Consider the following 22,556-nt stretch of genomic DNA (forward strand, 5'->3'; position numbering starts at 1 on the left):
TAATAATTACAATAATAACAAACATGACATATTTCATTGACATAGCTTAATGTTTTGCGTTTCATAGTTGTTTTTCAGGCCTGGATGTAAATTTAATGCATTTAAAGTTTCTAATTTATACCTCTTTGTCTTGATCAGGTTTCTTTAAAGAACAAACAAGCACACCATCCTCCATGTTACTATCCTGGAACACACTTAAGTCTTTTAACTTAGACGTTAGTTCTGCAGCGTTAGACTTGCTAGCTTCATCAAACAAACTCTGGACATTAAAGGAAGTGGATGCTATTTTAGGAGATAATGCTGGGTCATCAGGAAGTTTATTCAAAGCCATAGCTGCCTGGTTCAGTGAAGTATTATCTGATGGTGAAACTTTTTGTAATTCTTTCCACATATCGGCAAACTCTGAATTATTGCTGTCTTGAAACATCTAAAAATAGACAATAAAATAAACAATATAAATGGAGGCCATTATTCTAAATGTCTTCAAAGTGAAATATTTGGATGACCTGAACAGAAATACAACATGATAGGTTATATAAATAAACAGGTTTGCAATTTGATATCACATTATACAAGCCCTAACATTTTTGTATATATAAATAGACAACCATAAATTGTCTCAAATGTACAAGACTTTTTAAATAGAAATAATTACATTAGATGTATGTTTCATTATAATACGTAATTCTGATTTGCTAACTGCACATCATATGTAATTCCTTAAGCAATTGCATTACACAATAAAACTTATCATTCATGATAACACGAGGTCCGACAATAAAGTGCACAGATGAATTAAGTAAAAAATTGATAAAAATCATGTTTTCATGATCCTAGCTAAAAAATGTAGTTATAAGTTTTGAATGCTTCTTTTTGTAACTTCATAGGGTTGTAAAAACGTTGACTGTGCACACATTTTTAGAATGAGGCGCTTCTGTGCTTCATACAAAATGTACTTCAGTACGCTTTTACACCCCAATGAAGTTACAAAAAGAAGCATTCAATTCTTAAATAGGTAAAATGAAAGGCAGAGGAAATATTTTGAATTAAAAACCCCTTTATTCTTTTAAAATTTGAAGTGAACAATGTTAACCCTTTCTTGAATATGTTTCTTTATTGAAGTCTTAAAAAAAAATTCTATGGAAACACATTGGGACATTCAGTTGATGAATGTATATCATAAATGAATATACGGTCAATGCAATTTGACTGAACAAATAGCACACTATTTATTTCCATTTTACCTTAGCTGCCATTGTCCTTGAGGAATCTTGTAGTTGACCTTGCGTCTTCTGTGGTCTTCCTGGTGAAGGAATTTTAGGTGTTACAAACTGTAAAGGAGCATCTTTCTGACTTTCATCAAAACTTTCTTGTCTAATATCCATTTTAGGTCTATTAGATTGATTAAATGTCACATTGGCACTGTCTGTTGATGATCTTGCTGGTTGTTGATTCTGCCAGCCATGTCTAGGATATGTATTGTCATTCACATGACCATTATTGAGTTGTCTACCCTGATTTCTATTGTTATAGTCTTGATTTCCCCCAGAGTAGCCTCCCCTGTTCCTAGAATTCCCAGAATTATAATCACCATAGTTACCACTTTTGTAATTATTACTATTGTCATTTCTCCATGCATTTTTATTTAAGTTTTCTGCTGCTTTCTGTCTGTTAGTGTTACCATGGTATTTTCGATCCCCATGAGATATATTTACTACAGCAGTTTTAGGAACTCTATATCCTTTATTACCAGTACATCTGAAATAAAATGTTAGTATGTGTAAGTATGACTAATGTCAATGCAACAGTAGAAAGGAATTACAGAAATTTTTCACTTCCATTTCTCCAAAATTAGACAGCAGGCCAGTTAAAAATCTATTATTTAAATATAAACACTTGTTTTTCTGTCCAATATTTTTGTTTATTTCTGTTACTTTTTACACAAAATGTTCTAAATAAGTTTTATCTAACAGGGATGTGTCCAAACTTAGGGTGACTGACACTTTCAAACAAGGATCATTTTTCTATTCATTTGAAAAATCCATATCACCTGAAATTCTATCCTCCTTAAAATTTTATATTTATTCCTTATCATAGCACTATTTACACAAATTGAATTTTTATATAGAAAATCCATATCAAGTGAATTTTAATTCTACCAAAATCTTTCCACAAAATTGTATTTATTCCTCAGCATAACACTGTTTACACAAGTAACATATTTTGATGAACTATTAGCATGTATGAAAAGATGATGTAAAGTACCTTATAATAATTCCTCCTATGAAAGCTTCATCAAATACGACTTCAAACATCGTGTCTGCTTCCTTCTCTGCCTTGTGGATACCTACGATCGTCCCACGTAAACCAAAGGGAACAGTATATCCCTGTCGGACACTGACTACTCGGTCAAATAACATAAATGTTACTGTCTGATCTGGTACTATACTACTCTCATTGGGAATCGGCTGAAAAATAGATTGGATCATTGGAATGGATTGAAACGACATACTGTATCAAACTTTTGAAATTATCTAATTTGTGTAATGTAGTGTTGAAATAGAGTTGTTTCATTGGCAATGGTTATACATCTTAGGGCTGTGCATTGGACCCAGAGAAGACACTTATAAATCTTATCTATAACAGGCGTTTTTAGTGCACTGAAAGTATGTAAGAATTCTAAAATTGCTTGTAATTTATAATTGGTAATACTCAATTTTTAAAGTGTCTTCCCTTGGTACATAGTTGTGTTAAATTGAACAGCCATTGTTTTAATATTGATCTATATAAAAGCCTCATGATGAGGGGGAAGAAAATTAGACAAATCCAAGTCATTTGGACAATAATAGATTGTTATCTCATTGGCAACCATACCACATCTCCTTATTTTATATATGTACATACCCAGTAACAAATGACCAATAAACATAAAGTAAAACTTACTCTAAACAGAAGATGTGGTTTCACATAAATAAAACTTACTCTAAACAGAAGATGTGGTTTCACATAAATAAAACTTACTCTAAACAGAAGATGTGGTTTCACATAAATAAAACTTACTCTAAACAGAAGATGTGGTTTCACTTGCATTTTCACTCTCTTTTGTTTCTTTCTATTCTCCTCCTATAAACAATAATAATCAAGTGTCTTAAAGCATATATTTGTTATGTCAAACCAGTTGTTAAAAGATGAAGAATAACTGAATTTTCTTGTTTATTCAGCGATAGTTTTGTCTTCAGTTGTTATTCTTGTATCCTGATGAATGTACACTAATAATAATATTTTTTGAGGGATTTTAATTTTAGTTGAATTACATATAACAAATTTCCTGAAAAAAAATAAAACCTGAGTGAAAATCATCATAAATAATTCTCTTTCAATTGGTACCAAGTTGGTAAAAATCTCATAAAACCCATAATATTGTTGAAAAACATTTTATGTGAAATTTAGAGTTTTTATATTTTTACTGGTACAAGTGTGCCGCAAAACAGGGACACTTTTTCATGCCCTGTTAGTTAGTACAGGGTCCTCTCTTCATGTCCTGCTGGTGGCTTTTTATGCCCTGCTGATGAGAACTGGGTCTTTTTTTGTATTTATCTAGAACAGGATCATTTATTCAATTGTTTAAGATAAATATCTAGAACCCAGGTCAAGAACAGCATATATTTTAAAGGGTCTAGCAGAGGATCATATTTTAGAAACATTTTCTGAGCATGTCTTGAACAGGGTATGTTTTTCAATATTTCTGTTTAGAAAGGAAATGTTTTTCAATGTTTTCTGGTTAGAACAGGGTATGATTTGGCAAGTGCTGTAGGAACAGTTATACCCGAAAGGATATTCAATAACTTCCTCCTTCCCCCACCCCCCTGGGTTTTTTGATAATCTCAGAAAATGATTGGCAAAGTTTAAGGGACTTTTAAATCTTTATCAGCTCACTGTATAAATCAAAATGTGGTTATAGGTGTTAGAGAGATAGACAACTTTGTGGAATGAGGAAGGCACTTTTCTTTTGTCAGAAATTAAAACTAATTTATAAATGCTTATAAGAGTTACTTGTTTATTATTGGAATTAATAATCCACTGCTTCCAATGTAAGAATCCATATTTATCAATCAGACCCCCTTTACCATGTTTTTCTTACCGTTACTCTATTAACTTCCTTTTCTATAGCTTGAATGATTCCCTCATCTAGAATGTCTGCTCCTGTTTTCATAGTTTTTATACTGCTACATGGTAAAGTCTTAAGGTATGTGGTGACATCCTTTAGTGTAACACTGAAATAAAATAAATAAATGGTAAATATCAGTTCATGATTTCACAGAGTTCTACTCCAATCTTAATTGACTAGGAATGCCAGTATTCCTGTCCAATGTTGGTAATTCTTCTTAGGTGGGGTCAGTTGAATGTTATTTGTTATTGTTTTAAGATATTTTACTCACGTCAATAAATTTCCATGACAGGACTTTTATAAAACATTGTGATTGAGGGTAACTTTCCATATACAAATCAACTTTTCAACATGTTATTGGTAGCCTCTTACCATTATTTTTATATAGGAAATCTAGTTCTGAAGATCTCTTCCAGAGAGAAAAAGAAAACAAAAATTCTTAAACACATTTACTTGACCAGATGGAGTTGTTTTTTATTTAAAGTTGACAAACTATGCCCAATCACTGTTTCAAACACACTTAAGAATGTTCTAGCTACTTAACATATTGTTGTGAATAGTTCTTTATTTTTTAGACATTTGAAATAATTTATTAACAAAAACCACGATAAAATAACAAAGAAAACAATTCACAATTGACTCTATATCACACCTCTCATTAAAATGCTAAATCAAAGGAGTTCTCCAGTTGGATTTTTTTTTTAAAGTTGGCATCTTTTGCTGCATGAGTGTGTTGCAACATTACCCATAATTTAACATATAATTTGTTCTCAACATACCCATTTTTACTGAAAATATCTGCTTCATAAAAGTTATCTGTTTTATTATCCTGTTGACCTATTATGGTGTCCCAAAGGTCTGGAAATCTGGAATTTAATTGTAAATCAAGTATAAAAAATACACAATTACAACTGTTACTGGAGTTATTTTCCTTTTAAATGAGAGGGCTTTCTTTTAAAGAAACAACCCAGACAACATCAATGGATTGGGCTTCAAGGCTTACATAATGTTCTTTGTCAGGTGATAATTTACCACAAATAAAGACAATCTACAATTTGTTGAAACATTAAATACATTTGAGAGTAGATATGTGTTCTTGTCCTGTTTAACCAAACTTTTCTATGAATGTCAAATATCAAAATCTTATTATTCAAACAAACAATGTCTCGCTACATTGAAGACCTGATAGTGACCTTCTGCTGTTGTTTTTTCTATGGTCGGGTTGTTGTCTCTTTGACACATTCCCCATTTCCATTCTCAATTTTATTGTTTCAGAATTTGAATTTTTTTTCTTGGGTTTTACTTTGAAGGTAATGACAAAATTGCAAAATTATCTCCCATCATGTTAATAGGATATAGTAAAGGAAGACTAACAAAAATATTAAAATTAAAAGATAGTCAACATGAAATCAATAATAATAATCCAATTCCTACTTTCTGAGATATTCTCCTATTGTTTCCATGGCTTTCTCTGAATAAGTCCAGCCATTAGGTGCCAGCCTTGTGTATCCAGGGACCTCTTCATTCCTCTTGGTAAACTTTAAGTTCAGTCCTATATTTACACTGTCCCCTCTGGTATCCTTAGCTTCCTCCCGTGATCCTTTCTTTATGAATATTGAACCAGTTATTCTAGACAGGAAGTGGGAATTAATTCCTAGTCTCTGTGCTAAATTGTATCCTGGGAAATAACGCTGTTGAAAGTTCTGTGGAAATATAATGGACTTTTTTATGTAACCATATTACATCTATCCTTCGTTAAACGCAAATTGACAGTACTAAAATATGTCTATAAGTAGTCAGCTATAAATCAAGTTATTTTAGCTTATAGTTCCTATAAATTATTAGGTATTGTGGAAATAGTAAAAAAAAAACAGTGCACTGGAAACAAATGTCTTTTTTCAAATATTTAAATTTTTGACCAATCAAAAAATAAAATTCTTCTAGAATAAATTTGATTATAATAATAATAAATTCTTTATTTAAAGAGGGTAAACTCAGTTAGTTAAAATAAACTAATCTTCCCTGAGGCCCTCAAATGTCTATAGTATTATCAAAATATTGAGAATCCAAAATTTAACCAACAATTATATAGATATAAGAAGATGTGGTATGAGGCGAGTCATAATTTGTAAAAGTAAACCATTATAGGTCAAAGTAGGGTCTTCAACACAGAGCCTTTGCTCAAACTGAACAGCAAGTCAATATATCCGTAAATACATAACATACCTCTGGATGGGCCTCTATCCTATTGTAATCGGGTTCATCTGGTATAGAGACATGTATTCTGACACGAGGACTTTCACCTTCATCTACTTCTAATACCTAAAGGGTGTAAATAATAAAGTGCTGTTACCCTGGGAATTTAATTGCACAAGTTATTTCCCTTTATTCCACACAAACAGTAGATAATGTCAATAATAGTATAGCTTATTTTATGGTTTACTATAAGTACTTATGTAATTGTGCATGGTGTACTTGTTTTCCCAATTTTATAAAAAGAAACAGATTTGCTTCAATTTTGCTGTTTATTCAGAAACAGGTGGCCCTTAGTTTCTTTGCCTTTACTTTATAAAAGTCCAAGGACTACCATTTTTAAACTTGAAATTGATTGGTCAAGCAGCTCAAAAGATTTCAAATGGGAACTAAGTATGAACAGTTGCTTTTATCCCATGGAACAGAAAATCAACAACGATGGGTGTAGTATTTTTGAAAGTTTTAAGGAATGTTCAATATATAAATTACAGGACAGGGATAAATGATGTTTGGTAAACCCAACTACTGCTGGATAAATCCCCAACATTCAATTCAACTACCCAAACCCTTAAGATTGGTAAGTAAATTTTTAAGCACACCAAAATTAATGTAACTTCATTTACCTCTCCTTGACCACCATAATGCGGTGATCCCATCATAAATACTGATAGTTAGTCGGTAACAACTCTAACAAAGTACTAACCTCTCCTTGACAACCATAATGTGGTGATCCCATCATAAATACTGATTGTTTAGCAGGGAACAATTCTGACAAAGTACTATAGGCTTGGTATGTGGGATCGTGTACAGCTATATCCTGAAAAACAAAGCAAAATTATTTAATGATCTGTATTTTAACAAATGAATAAAAATGTCAATGTAAATTTGCAATGTGTTGAAAACATAGCTTTTAATAAAACTGTATTTCCTGCATCTTTCACACAAGGAAAAGTCTTTTGGTCTATTTTTTCTGCATTTTATCTATAATACATATTGATAAAGGTTTCTACTAAATTGCATGGAGTTTACCACTTTCAATGATGTTATAAAATTTCTTACCTTGCATGTAGCTTGTAATACAAATGGAATAGGTAGAAAGGCAAACTGTTTCTCTAAAATGATGGTACCATGTGCTCCACAAACATACCTGTAAACATATAAATAAGGTTTATTTAATTGAAAAAGTAGTACAAGGAGAAAAGTATCACAAACATAATACTCCCATACCTCCTCACATCGCTTCACTGAATAGAATGGCAAGATGTCTATTTGTAAATTTTTTGGTCCAGTTAAGGTGGTACCTAACACTCCAGGGAGATAACTCTGTAAAGTCAGCTAAACGTTTTCATTATGTTGTGTTGTAAAGGGAATGTTAAGATTCTCAATGATCAAAATTGGTGTTTGTCAAACTGCTATATAACCAGTGTAATTTTTCTGACAAAACGGTTGGTTCAAAATGTTTAAAAAATTTATATTTTTGTTAGAGGGTCAAAGTAAATACATTGTCCAAATTTTATGAAAATTAAACTAGTCAAATTAATTTTAGTGAAAGTGTACCACCTTAAATGGCTGTTTTCTTGGTATACTCTGCAGACCTAACTTTGATCAATGTCAATTTCTTTCTACAGAACTTCAGAAAGCATACATCAGATAGTTCCATATGTGATTGAAGAGATCACTAGATATCTGTTTTAAATCCATATGACTGTTTAGGGGAGGGCAAAAACTTAAATGTCCTAAATTTCACAAGCTCAAAAATCTGTGCTTCAGCTACCTGAATACTGATATAACAAGATTTTTCCCAAATGTCATGTAAATTGTTAACTACAATAAGCACTGAAAGTCATTAAGTTGTTCAAGTCAACAAAGGCTCAAGCTATTACAGTTACTGTATATTCAATTATTTTTTGTAAGTACCAATTTTCTTTTATTGGGTAAAACATTTTCCTGGATGTTTAATTTGTTGTTCTTGGCAAAGACTACACAAATTCACTTAGAAAAGCACAATTAAATATGTGGTTCCCCATACCCATGAAATCCACAGTAATAAGACTTACTTTTTACCATTAACAGGTAAAGCTTTGACTAGAAAGAAGGTTGGTCCAACATCTACACCTTGTCTGTCATGGTATCTGTTCATAAAGAACAATGAAAATATTAACATGGTCATCTGGTCATAATAATGGACTTACAAACCAGACATGTTGTTTCAAGAAAAAATACCCAGTCTGACTGCTACAAATTTATAATTTGTCGATACTAAAGATAGACCAATGGTTAATAGATAATGCAAACTATGATTATAAATATAATGTCTTTTTTAAACAATGCAAGAAAGTATTCAATATTATTCAATAACAAAATTATATTTCTTTCAAGGCGTGAAGGCGCCATTAAAACATTTAAACTGCTGCATTTGTTTGCACTTGTACTATGTTAAAACCTGTTGTTCAGTGGTTGTTGTTTGTTGATGTGGTTCATAGGCGTTTCTCATTTTTCATTTTTTTTTATAGATAAGACTATTGGTTTTCTTGTTTGAAAGGTTTTACACTAAACATTTGGTGCCCTTTATAGCTTGCTGTTTGATTCTTGGCTCACTTTTGAAAAGCTGTAGTTTGGCCTATAATTGTTTACTTTTTATACATTGTGACTTGGATGGAGACTCGTCTCATTGGCATTAATACCACATCTTCTTATTTCTATATATAGTATAAAATTTGACATTTTAATATACACTGTACACTTCTAAAACATACCTCATAGTAATACTGTCGACTTCTCTATGCCATAAACCTCTTTCTTCTTCATTCAGTGTATGTTTCATCATCTTAGGTGTGCCTTTTACTTTCTTTGTTCCATCGTCAGTAGAAACAAATCTGTGAAAACAATTTACTTTATTTAGATATGCAACAATGTCGTGAATATTTTGACATCTCACTTTTTTGTTATAAATAGCATTGATTACAAAGTGATCAAATTTTTACTAAACTGAATAATGAATATCCTAAAGCTATGAGAAGAACAGCCTGTTGCTAAGAGACTTCAACTGCTAAGATCATAAAAGTAAATCTCGTCTTAAAATATCAATGTAATTTATACAAAATAGATGAGCTAGTTTAAGGTAATGCAAAGAACCAGATAATGTATTCAATATACCTAAAAATTCAAAAATCCTCAAAGGTCTTCAACAGCAAGTACTCATAAACTTGTTTATTTGTTCATTTTGAATACCAATTTCAGTACCCTTGGATTTATCATGGGGACCAGTTATTATTTTCAGAATAAACAAGGGAGAACCCAAAGATGTTTTTGACCTTCTATAAGAATACTTACATTCCTTGTCAATTAAGATCAGAATATAACACACCCCACCAAAAGCCATAGAGTCAGTGTTGACAAATTAGACACATTAGAATACAACCTAAGAGTGCTTGGCAAGCAAACCTCTCTAATAAAATGAGTTATAATAACAGTGTCATAAAATATTTTAAATTTCTATAATTTATAATAACCTGCAATATAAATAATAAGATGGGTAAAAAGTATAACACTGACCGATTTTCATCGTCCGAGACAGAAATAACTTTAGCTTGATATAAATGAGGCCAGCCAACATGTACAAGTTCATCTATGTAATCTTTAGCCACATCTTCTAATACCTGTGAATGATAATGATTACAGTGTAAACTCTACATCCAGTTTAGGTTTAATTATTTGTTTCAATAAGTGAATATTATAAAATTATTTTTACACATGTAAAAATTTGTAAGGGTTCCGCAGAACCCAGTGTCTTGCCTACTCTTTCTGTTTATCGCAAGCTCAACAAAAATGAGGAAACAAATCAATAAAATATTCCTGTTGATACTATCTTTTGATTGTAAGAAGCTTCTGTCCAAGTTTGGTAAAAATCCAGGATAGTTTATGTAATAAATGTTTAAAAAATTTTAACTGCACACTGAATGTAATGTTAACTAGAAGAAAACAAAATTTCCTTCTAGATACTAGCTTTTGATCATAAACAAGCTTCTTTCCAATTTTGGTACAAATCCAAAATAGTACAAGAAAGTTATTAAAATTTTAAAAAGTTAAACCACAGAGTGAATGTGCGTTTCGCAGTAAATCTAAGTCACTTTAAAAGTAAAATACAAAAAAACAGATTTATATTTTTACAAAATTTCCTTCTAGATACTAGCTTTTTATCATAAACAAGCTTCTGTCCAAGTTTGGTACCAACCCAGGATAGTTTAAGAAAGTTATTAAAATTTTAAAAACTTTAACCACAGAGTGAATGTAATATTACCTGGCAGAAAAACTAAGTCCATTTATAAGTAAAATACGGAAAATGGAATTTTATTTATACAAAATTTACTTCTGGATACTATCCTTTGATCATAAACAAGCTTCTGTCCAAATTTGGTAGAAATCCAGGATCGTTTGAGAAAGTTATTCAAATTTCAAAAACTTTAACCATAGAGTGAATATTTGTGGACACCGCCGCCGACGACGGAATGTAGGATCGCTTAGTCTCGCTTTTTCGACTAAAGTCGAAGGCTCGACAAATAGGGATGCCATCAGACTTTCAATTGTTATTCAAGATTTAACAAAATCTTTTGTTAATTGACTTGCTTTTTAAGAAAAACTTAATAATACATTTTATTATAAAGAATTAATATTAATTTTGTTATTTGACTTTTTTTTTAGCTCTTCAAGAAAACTTTTATAAAAGTTTCTATCATAAAGAGTTTTTATCATAAAGATTCTATATTTAAAAAGAGAAATAAGTCATGCTTAAAATACAAAATAAATATCATGCAAGTCATTCCAATCAAATTTATGTTTGAATGCTAGACATGCAACAAAATACATGTAGTGGAATAACTAAAGAGTGAAACATTTTGCCGTTATAGACAAAACAGGCCCTAAAACATACTAGGTCTTTTACAAGGAACATTTGTCTATATCCTACACCAAGTGATTATGATTTAATGAATAACTAGGTGTAACAAAACATACATGCAAGGACATTCATCTTGCAAAAGACAAAACCATAAAGGTTTCCAAAAAATAATGTAATTTTTTTCAAATTTAGGTATTTTTTATTTTTTTTTTATATTTACAAACAACAATGTCTTAATTTTTTTTATACGTTGAAAACAATATTGTCCTGGGAAGAAATATATCTTTGATATCCAATTTTGTTTGACATTATTTGTACAATTGAAGCAGGTATAATATTTTTTATTCAATGAATTTTATTTTGACAAGATGATGTGCGTACAACAAAGACACAACATATGATGGATGATATAATGACTTGCCCTCAGGCTTACACGGTCCTCGTCAGAGCCAAGTATCTGTAACATCATATTCTCTCCTTTACTACACATCTGGAATACTTTCACGTTACATTTCTTCAAAAAGGCCTGAAAATAAAGGAAGATGAAAATTAATTGTAGAGAAATTTCATATTTCAAGAAACACAAAAGTAAACATGTTTTTTTCTGTGTTTTTCTATGTTTTAATATAATAATACAAAACTTTCCTTATGTGTTGCCTACCAGTAAAGGTTGGTATATCAAACAATTGATAACATTTTCAATCAAAGATCATCTTAGAAGTTGGTCAAATGCTTGTCAATCAATGAAGACAAATATATATGAGAATATATTGTTATAAAGAGATATAACTAAATAACTGTAAAAGTGATGCAACCCAAAGGAGTAAGTTCGGTAAGTGCCATATTTAGCCCCAATTATAAAGTTCATGGTTACAAGACAATAATTGTTTTAAGTTGCCTTAAAGACATGTGAAAAAGTTAAACAGAGCTGTTTTTGTCAAAGTTTAATTCTAACACAACGATTTTTACATTCCAAAACGGTCAAGATAAGGGATTTGGTGAAATTTGACAAAATCTGCGGGATTTCAACCAAATAAAGGACCAGGAAACATAGAGCGCAGGCGTCGACAAGCTTAATATTCAAATAAGACATGTTAAATGTCTTCACAAACATTATTTTAAAAGATCTTTGTTGTCGACGTATGCACTCTATGTTTCCTGTCAAATAATCTTTGGAAATTTACCCATTTTCATTGATTTTTTCGTGAAAAATCAATATGAGTACAACTTGTGACGTCATAATGAAACGCAGAAACGTAAAATTTTAAACAAAATGGCTTATATCCTATCTAGTCAATGTATTAGCTATAATTTATCGTGATATTGGTCAATAAATCCGAATTTGAAATTTACGCTAAAAAAGTGGGCCATTTTAGGACCTTATCGAACATACTCCTTTGAACCTAATCTGTGTTTTATGGTAATGAGCTTTGTGTATAAGTTTCATAACATTTGGTAGAGTCAAATTAAAGTAAGAGAACAATAACTAATTTTGGGATGTACTTACGGACAGACCAACAAGGGTAAAACTTAATTCTTGGTTAATATACATCTGACCTTGACTTATAAGTATGAGGAATATGTTTCATAGTAGGAGTCCTGGATAATATACATTTGACCTTGACTTACAGTATGAGGAATATGTTTCATAGTAGGGAATCCTGGATAATATACATCTAATTTGCAATCAGGTAAAAGTCCTTTAATCAGCATTCCCTTCTCCACATAGAAATCTTCCATATAAACTTCTGTTATACTGAAAGGGAATAGAATAACCATGTAAAAATACTTCCATATCATTTTGTGTCATACAACCGATTTTATCTATGTTCATATGTATATATATAGTGAAGGGGTCATTATCTTTCATGTTAACTGTTATTTTTTCCAAATATTTGATGGTGAAACTATGTAGCTATGGCGTGTAATATGGAAAAGGATTATACATATTGATATTATTTTAATTATAAGCAGCTGCAGAATCAATATGTATATATATTTTTTATTTTTTTATTTCAAGACATTTGATTTGGTAAAAACCAAGACGACTCTTATAATTGATTACTACTTACTGAGCAAAGTTAACTCCTAAGTCAGGGAACACCCCTGGCATTGAGGACTGGTATGGGCCTTGATCTTCAGTTGTATATTCATATAAGAGACAGGGTCCATGTTTATTTCTGGCCTTTTCCCGATCTGTTAATCTGTTTTCCACATCTTTCATAGCTCTTATCAATCTAACCTATGAAGTCAGAAAAGTAAATTTAAAATTCAGCATTAACTTTAGTTTATAAACCAAAGCAATAAAAACCAATGCTGGCAAATTTTTTCTCCAACCCCCAAAATGTGCAAAAAATGTACAGTTTCTATCACAATAATATATTCTATCTTAGTCTATATAAAAGATTATTTGGTATTGATCAAAATATTGCTAAGTTAAAAATTATAGTTTCAGGTCAATCTGCCTTCAATTGACATAACTTCAACCTCAAAAAAAATTGTTTCAACAGCTAACATTTAGGCTTAAATTAAAATATTGTTTGTTTGCCCTTTACCGACCGACCCTATAAATTCGTTCCGCCTGAAATTCTTTTATTTGTATTTACCAGCAAGATTTTTTTTTTTTTTTTTTTCGTTCCTACCAAAAATCTTATATTTGTATTTCCCGCTCAAAACTTTTTTACCGGAATCCTCGGGTTTTATCTTTAACGTATAAGGTCCAGTCCGTTTGGTATCACCTGAGCGTTTGACATGAACAATTGCATTTGAAGTTTCAAAGCATTTGTTTGAAATCGAGGAAATCATGATATAACGTACGTTACTCTGTATCTTAAGGCTTTATACTTAAAGAGCAGGGTTCATTTACAAAAAAGTTCGTTTGATACAAAATTATCAACATGTGTACAAACTAATTTGTAAACGGACGTTGTATTCTATGTAGCCTAGGAATGGCCTATTGTGATGCGCAGATCAGGATGATTATGTTAACGATGCCGCAATATTATTTATATCTGACATGAACCAAAAGTGACAAAACCCTGTAAAGAAGAGAATATCTGGCAGTAAAATTGCCAAGTTTTCCATACAAATCATTTATAAATGCGATGTTTAAAACTACGTGACAATTGAGTTTTAATTCTTGTAGCATTTTTATTGGAAACAAAGGCACACACGAAATTTTTAACACTCTAGGGACTTTTTCTACTAGTAATGTATGTCTGTCCGGACATATCTTACCAGTACAAAGTTATCTCTTACAGAAAACCTTTAGGTAAGCGTACAAGGTACGTAGTACAGAATATAAGTGCAAGTTCAAAGTTCCAGGCATGTAAAAGTTGAAGATATGAGGCACAGCTCTATATTTTGATATTTGAAAACGAAATAGTAGTGCATATGAATATATGTGCTTCACATTCTACGTGATATTTTTTCTCTTCAAAACTAATAGTCCCAGAAAACTTATTTGCAAAAACAAAACAGACAAAAATGATATTTCTATATCTAAAAAATGACATTATGCTGATTTTGTATATATAAAATAAAATATTAAACCTACCTGCCTACCAATGAAAAATAATATACCAAGCCAAGTTAATTTTTTTGGGGAAAAAATAAAATATTTTACCTACCTACCTACCCTGTTTCAAAACATAGGGTCGGAAAAGGGCAAACAAACAATATTTTAATTTAGGCCTTAGCATGTTTAGTACTAGTAGAATTTTGGAGAAATAAAATAGAAATAATAAATTGCACAAAAATTGTCCTAAGTTGTATGGTTTAGTTTGTAATAGCACTAGCAGTAAATCACAGGCAAAGATGTCATAATCTTGTTAATGAAGTCAAATAAGAAATGCAAAATATCAAAATTAATGACGCCTTTCCTTTGATAATAAATATTTGGAAAACATATATTAAAATATAAAAGATAATCACATAAACATCTTTGCATCTGAAGATTTCAACATAATTAGTACAGATATATAAAAGTGAATAATTGATCTGGTTCCCTTACCTCTTCTATGAAAGGTATTAACACAACTGCTTCCCATTCTTGTTGTTTGTCATTTAAATCTGTTTGAAAATTGACTGGATAGAAGTCAATGATTGGTGAATCTTCATTTAACATCAGAGGCTGAAAATTAAAAAATAAATGTAAGTATATTTGTTTTATATTAATATGGCCCATGAGCCTATTGTGCAAAAAACTTTGTAAACTGTTAACATTAGACACTTTAAATAATTTGTTTAAAATAGACAGGTTATTGGTTCAAACACATTAAATTACAAGGCTTATTATGTTGTATGTTCTCAACATACAATTTTGTTTATTTAGGTTTTTGGATTATGAAATCATTAGGTAAAGATCAAGTGCAATGCTTTAATTTCAAAAGAAAAAATAAGGTATATTAACTGCATCGTGTGACATTGAAACACTTAATTGCAAATGGTACTATATTTTAAAATAAGAGATGTGGCTTTTATAAGACAAGAATACATCAATATTAGTCTAAAAGATGTCAAAATAAACCCTTTAATGAGCAAGTACTCTACTCTAACTTATATAAGGCCTCCAATATTTTTATGTGGTCAACCAAGACTCGCTGGGAGAAAAATAAACAATCACCAACAGGAGTGTATAGACTTTTTGTCTGAAAGAAAAATGTACTGGCAAAGTAAAAAATCTCAAGGTCAAAGAAAGTCAAAAGGAACTAAGAGTAACCTCCCTTACCTGATATGCTGCAGGAAGAAGATCTTTACTGGCAGCAGGAAGTACTGCCATTAACTGTTGGAATGGAAAAAATGGTCTCCCAAGGTCAAACTCAATCACAAGGTCACTAAAGTTAGTGATATCACTTATGTAAGGTGCATAATGATGAGGATAAAACCTGAAATAAAAATAAATAAAAAATAACACTATGTGCAATGATTGTCAATGAGACAACTTTTCAACAGAGACAAAATGATACAAATGTAAACAACTATAGGTCACCTCATGATGTTCAACAATGAGTAAAACCAACAATGCAAACTATAAAAGCTGTTCTATAAGCTAAAATTAAATTAAATATTATTTTCAGTATAAAATTATACATACCATTATTAAACTTACAAAGAAAAAAATGAAAATTGACCAACTCTAGTTCATTTCCATGTTTAATACATGGTATCATATTCCCATCCAACACTATTAGAAATTACAATTTCATCTTTTTTCTCTACAACTTAAACAAACTAAAGTCTAGAAAGTGATACATGAAAATGTCTATATTCATTCCTGATTTAATGAGTGAAATCCTCAAAAAACAGATGTAGTTTTTAATTGCGATTGGTAATTTAGTTTTTAATTGCAATTGGTAATTTTCAATTCGTAGAAAACTAATAAAAACATCCTGAAAATTGACAAGGGGCAAATATAACCATATAAGGCTGAATAGGTTAAAGAGTGTCCATTCTTGGTGAACGGACACTTTGAAGCTACTGCTTTTTAAGGTCAAAATAATCTATACATACCAACTCCATGATGGTACACCTTCATAATAGTACATTAAAATCCATTGTATAGCTCTGACATAGCCTTCAGCTTGGTCTCTTAAAACCTCTCTGAAAAAAAATGATTACTTAAATGTGATACACTTAACTTTTTATTTCAATACGCATTAAATATGAATAATATGTACTGTGGATTTCATTGTTTTGGCAAAGTCAGCATCCTTTAGAAAAATTTGCAATTCATTGAACATTTAAATGTGTGTTGTCATTACTAGCCATTTTGGGTCCTGAAGTTTTGACAATGTACTTAATATAAATTGATGTTAATTGTTAAAGAGCTATTTCATTAAAAATGTGTCACTAAATTCAAAATTCAAAATTCTTTATGTAAAACAAATAGTGCACCTTGATTTAAATGTGTTGGTGGTACTCCTTAGTTTAATAAATGTTCTGCCCCCAGGAGGCACATAGCCCTGATGTTAAGATAAATAAAATGTGTATTGACATTATTTATCAGAGTATTTTATTTCTGCATATAACTTTAACAGACATTACATTTTCTAACAGTTATCTCACAAAACTTGCCACAGGGCATTATTAGCAATCAACCAATCACATTTAACTAGTATATTAAAATAATGTTGTCTAAAAATCAACCAATATGTTTCCTGAAATGTTTTAAAGTTTTGATTTGTAGAACATCTTACTTTATATAATATGCAGCTGATAACATGTACATCTTGAAAAATATCATTCTTTTTTTTTTTTGACGAAAGACTTACGGAGTAACAGTTTCAAATTCCATTTTTGTTTGATAATAATTTCTTTTATGCAATATAAATTCTTCATCAAATGTGTCTACATTTTCTTCATCTTCTTCTGCTGTATTCGTCTGTTCTTCTACAATAATAATAAAAATCTTCTCTTAAAACTTGTATATTTTCTTCATGAAGAGAAGATATTTCTTGTATCACAATGATCAGAGTGTAATAAAAAGATTTCATATTGATTATTGATACTACAAATGCCTTACTTTTGGACTGGCCTATCATACAATGTGATACCTAATTGTGACATTTTCATTGGCTATTCTATACAAATTTCTACACTGTAGGCTAATAAAATCTATACCAAGTACAATATTTTCCTGTGAATCTAAAAATTTAACATGTTTAATGTGAAAACTGAATTCTTTTCTTCGTCATATAAATTCATATATAGTTTTATAATTTTTATTTACCTGAGTTTGCACCTGGTCCAGCACCAAATAAAGCTTCATCTCCATATTCTTCTTTGTTATTACCTATTGCTGAAAACTGATTCTGTAAGGGAACTGATGGCTAAAAATAAAGATAATAACCATAGGTTAAATAACTCAAATCTCCAGAAAATCTCATTATCATGTTAATGATGCAGATTTGTGTGTATATGCTAAAAGCTTGTTCCATATCATTTCCATTGTCACAAATAATAATTTACATTATGCTGATTTGATGTCATTTACATAAAATATTTATGGGCAAACTGGATACCTGCTATTTGTTCCATATTACTTAAAACCACACAAGTTCCAGCAAAATATTGCATCTCAATTCAAAATATTTGATGTCAGGATTGAAAATTGATTGTTGCATTAGGCCAGAAAGTTATTTGGATACAGATATATGGTCATTTGGAGACAATTTTCAACTAAATATCAAATGTGTATATATATCTATAATAACATTAATAAAGCAGATCAGAAGGCTATTAACTACTGTAATCATGTTAAACACAAACTTGTCTGTTAATTTACTGATATTTCTGTACAAACTGAGATATAGCAATGACAAACACTTAATCTGTCAAAATCAAAATTTAATATCAATCACAGTATATTATTTTTAATACTTTAACAGTAGAAATTGTACATGTTTACTACTATCTGCCATACTTAAAATACATGGGATGAATTTAAAAAATTGATATGGATTTACTTTTCTCATAAATCTAACCTTGATTCTGACTGGTGTACTTTCTGAATGATTTTGTTGCCTTTTTCCTTCTAACCATTTTAAGTCTGTGTACATATCTGTAAACCTTTCAATATCAAACTGCAAGATAAAAGTTTGAATGAAAATACTGATAACACTGATCATTCATATATATATATATTATCAGATTATTACATGGCATTTTTCATATCGCATGTATTATCAGCCCTAGGTTCAATATCAGCCCAAGAGCCACATGGCTCGAGGGCTGATAATACATGCGATATGAAAAATGACATGTTATGATCTTTTTATCATATGCTTCAACAATGGGGAAAAATAACAGATTCATATATTGACCCTTTTACGTGTTTCCCAAACAGAAGATCAAAGAGTGAAAAATTCACGAACGCCGGACCCTAAATTTAGTGCATTCAATATAAAATATTTCTAGCATATGCCTCAACAGAGAAAAAAAATATTTTAATATGGACGAATCGACAAAAATATACATAATAAACACTGTTTGGAAAAGTCAATGTTCTTAAAGTAACTTTCTAAATTATGTTTGATACTTTTAAAAATGCATTTATTTACTAATTTGTTTGTTAGTTTTTTTAGTTTTTTTGGGGGCTTTTTTTTTATTATTTTACACAATATACTTACCAGTATCCAAGTAATTGTTTTGTGCACTACTTTGTAATGTTTTTCATAGAAAACGTAGCATTTAGGTGTATTTTCCGGAATTTGGCGAGTATTACCAGAATGCCATGAGATAACGTTACGGAAAGGCATGTGATAACAATCGAAGCATGTGATAAACTTTTCATATCAGCCCGCTAAGCACCAATTCGAAAAAATATGGAATTTACGTTAATGTAATGCTATTATCATACAGTAAAAATCATATGTTATTTAGTCTAAGTATATAATAAATATATATATATGGTCAGATCATATGTTTTAGAAGATATGAAATCATATACTATGCATCCTTTTTCCATTGAAGTTGTGAAGACACATCACGAAAAACCCATGAGACAAGAATAATATTTCTTTTAAAGCAGCTTGTCCCATCTCATCAATACATTCTCTTTTGTACATAATTTGAAACTAGATTATGCAACATCACCAGTCTGCTGTCCAACTACAACAGCTATCATTCTGTCTATTGTAAGTCTCACAGAACAAGTTATGAACATATTTCATAACACACTATTGAACACTGATGAACCATCCAATTAATATTTATAGCCAAAATATAAATACAATTTCAATAGCCTCCCAGTTACATTTAAATTGATAAGCCTAACAACATCCTAAGGATCAATTATGCATGACACAACCTCATAACATAAAAAAGTTGATATTTTCCATCTGAAATGATTAACTTACTAATTTTCGCATATATAGATAATAAGAATACAAAAATCTGCATCAAAGCTGATATCATTGAGAATTTGAGATAGTTCAACTCTGTGTAAAGCTTTACAATGTCTAGTCAAAAAGACAAATAAAGATCTTATAACTATTGCACAATTTAATGTATCTATGAGTGAACAGCCAACAACATAAAATGACAGTGAGAACACTAGCAATACTCCTGATAAGAAACAAACAGTTGTCTGTCAGACCAAAACATCAAATAACAGCTACTATGTCAATTACCTTTTTCAATTCTTCCATGTACTTTGCAAATCTTGGTACATTCAAATGACCACCTTCATTTAAATACCCTGAAAAAAATGGTAAAACATTTATTTTATGTACATTTTCTGAATTATAACTGCAGCCCACATACATCCCCTTTCTAAGTAGTCCACCTTTATAACACTGAAACATATATTTGTGAAATGGACAAGAACAAAAAAGATTTACATACAGAAAAATACCAAAATAATAACATAGTAATCACTGTACATCATAGTAAATACTAGTGTGAGTGATTACACATGGTTTGTGTGATTACACATGCATATGGTTTGTGTGATTACTCATTATTTGTGTGATTACACATGGTTTGTGTGATTACACATGGTTTGTGTGATTACACGTGGTTTGTGTGATTATACATGATTTGAGTGATTACACATGGTTTGTGTGATTACACATGGTTTGTGTGAGTACTCATTGTTTGTGTGGTTACACATTGTTTGTGTGATTACCTTGATTGTTTCAATTACACATTATTTTTGTAATTGCACCTAGATATCAAATATATTTTTCATATCTATGAATCATTACAATATCTCACTGTCCAAAGTATGAAGTTCAACAATAACTTTAATACTCAAAGTTAAAATTAAAATCCCTCATTAAAGCAATATCTTATGATACCTCCACATTCTGGTAGGATGTCCATGTAAGTTTTCCACAGTAAGGGGAGAGCATCGTGTCTGATATGTAGATGGGGAAGATTTGGGATAAAATCATTGCCAACAAGAAATCCCATCAATACCCAATCATCTATAATCGCCTCTACGTCGTAACCAAATGGTAATTTCCCCTGAAATGTCAATCAAAATATGTTACAGAAATGGTTCAAATACATTATAATAACTTATAAACAAACAGAATAAACTACAAATAGTATACATACACAAAATCATTGATTAAATCTGTAAGCATTCAAAATTATCTTTAATTACTTCATGCTCAAGAGTCTCATTTCATTGACAATTGTAAGTAGCATTATCTAAATGAAAAGTATCTTCATTGAATTTACAAAATAAGTACATGATTTACAGCAAACTAAAGGAGTCTTTTACAGTCAGAAACCAGGTTGAAATAGAACAAAAGAATCGAAGCTCTTTGTTAGAGAAGGCGATAAATGTTTACTGTATTGTTTACTATAGTGACCAAATTTTTAAAAGTTAATAGAAACAAACAAAATTGCAGTTTTCTTCTCAATTACCAGGTGTTTTATTTTAAAAACACCATTTGCATAAGTTTTCAATTTATCTAGTACATAGTTAAGCAGAACAATTAGATATCAAGTCGACGACATGGGTATCTTTCAAGTTGGATGAAGAAAATGCATAACCTCCGATTTTTATGAAAAAATTACCATGGACGGAAAACATATCAATCTATTAGTTCAGTAATTTTCGTGTCTGCCCTTCCATTATGTGACTGAAGAAAAAATTCCAAAAATGGGTAACAAAAAGAGAAAATCGAATGCACCTTTTTATGTTAGGGCGTGTTTGAGTTGAGTATTTTGTCTTGATATCGTACAAAGTAAGAATATTTCATACATCGTCTCGCTTCAGATTCTATCATTTTTATATATTAAAGCTACAGGTTGACTTTATGACACAAAAGAATCACAGTACTAAAAGATGAAATATATGGGTCAAGTGAAATACCTATCTAATGAGTCATAAAAACAGAGAAGGTGTGTTCGAATAGCTATTTTTTTACTGAAAGTACTTGACGACAGTCTTTCAAGTTGGATGATGAAAATGCATATCTTCGAAAAATTCTAATTTTTTGTGTGTGATTACTAGGGTTTATAGTCTTCATACACTAAAAAAATCTAGTCTGCCTTTCCACGAAATATTTAATTAGAATTTTTTTAAATGTTTATGAATTTTCGAAAATTCCACCTGACAACCGATCAGACAATAGTTTTAAGTTGAATCAATGCAGACAAGATTATTAACTGATGCTCATTAGCTAGTTGATACATTTGTCTTTTAAAATACAACTAACATATAAGGATCGTAATGATGCAATGTGGATAAATTTATCGGTTTCCAAGAGCAATATTGGTAGC

The 22,556-nt window shown here is 30.5% G+C and overlaps 1 protein-coding gene across 2 annotated transcripts in view; it reads right to left on the minus strand.

Moving 5' to 3' along the window:
* The window catches only part of LOC139502059 (5'-3' exoribonuclease 1-like), a 42,365-nt gene that overhangs the window by 10,123 nt on the left and 9,686 nt on the right, over nucleotides 1-22,556 (minus strand). The window contains exons 9-32 of one of the 2 annotated variants that reach the window (XM_071291381.1): nucleotides 21,119-21,287; nucleotides 20,450-20,517; nucleotides 18,803-18,901; nucleotides 18,049-18,148; nucleotides 17,591-17,708; nucleotides 16,830-16,919; nucleotides 16,048-16,204; nucleotides 15,331-15,450; nucleotides 13,391-13,560; nucleotides 12,948-13,074; nucleotides 11,752-11,844; nucleotides 9,977-10,080; nucleotides 9,178-9,297; nucleotides 8,479-8,553; nucleotides 7,481-7,568; nucleotides 7,125-7,238; nucleotides 6,395-6,490; nucleotides 5,603-5,871; nucleotides 4,948-5,034; nucleotides 4,142-4,274; nucleotides 3,061-3,123; nucleotides 2,266-2,468; nucleotides 1,245-1,758; nucleotides 122-427 (exon numbers count right to left, since the gene is read on the minus strand). In XM_071291381.1, the coding sequence (XP_071147482.1) occupies nucleotides 122-427; nucleotides 1,245-1,758; nucleotides 2,266-2,468; nucleotides 3,061-3,123; nucleotides 4,142-4,274; nucleotides 4,948-5,034; nucleotides 5,603-5,871; nucleotides 6,395-6,490; nucleotides 7,125-7,238; nucleotides 7,481-7,568; nucleotides 8,479-8,553; nucleotides 9,178-9,297; nucleotides 9,977-10,080; nucleotides 11,752-11,844; nucleotides 12,948-13,074; nucleotides 13,391-13,560; nucleotides 15,331-15,450; nucleotides 16,048-16,204; nucleotides 16,830-16,919; nucleotides 17,591-17,708; nucleotides 18,049-18,148; nucleotides 18,803-18,901; nucleotides 20,450-20,517; nucleotides 21,119-21,287 (3,483 nt within the window). Of the gene's footprint in view, nucleotides 1-121; nucleotides 428-1,244; nucleotides 1,759-2,265; nucleotides 2,469-3,060; nucleotides 3,124-4,141; nucleotides 4,275-4,947; nucleotides 5,035-5,602; nucleotides 5,872-6,394; nucleotides 6,491-7,124; nucleotides 7,239-7,480; nucleotides 7,569-8,478; nucleotides 8,554-9,177; nucleotides 9,298-9,976; nucleotides 10,081-11,739; nucleotides 11,845-12,947; nucleotides 13,075-13,390; nucleotides 13,561-15,330; nucleotides 15,451-16,047; nucleotides 16,205-16,829; nucleotides 16,920-17,590; nucleotides 17,709-18,048; nucleotides 18,149-18,802; nucleotides 18,902-20,449; nucleotides 20,518-21,118; nucleotides 21,288-22,556 lie in introns of both variants that reach the window. The other variant, XM_071291380.1, reaches the window with a different exon arrangement.

The sequence above is a fragment of the Mytilus edulis genome, chromosome 13, assembly GCF_963676685.1.
Source record: "Mytilus edulis chromosome 13, xbMytEdul2.2, whole genome shotgun sequence".
NCBI classification, from domain to species: domain Eukaryota; kingdom Metazoa; phylum Mollusca; class Bivalvia; order Mytilida; family Mytilidae; genus Mytilus; species Mytilus edulis.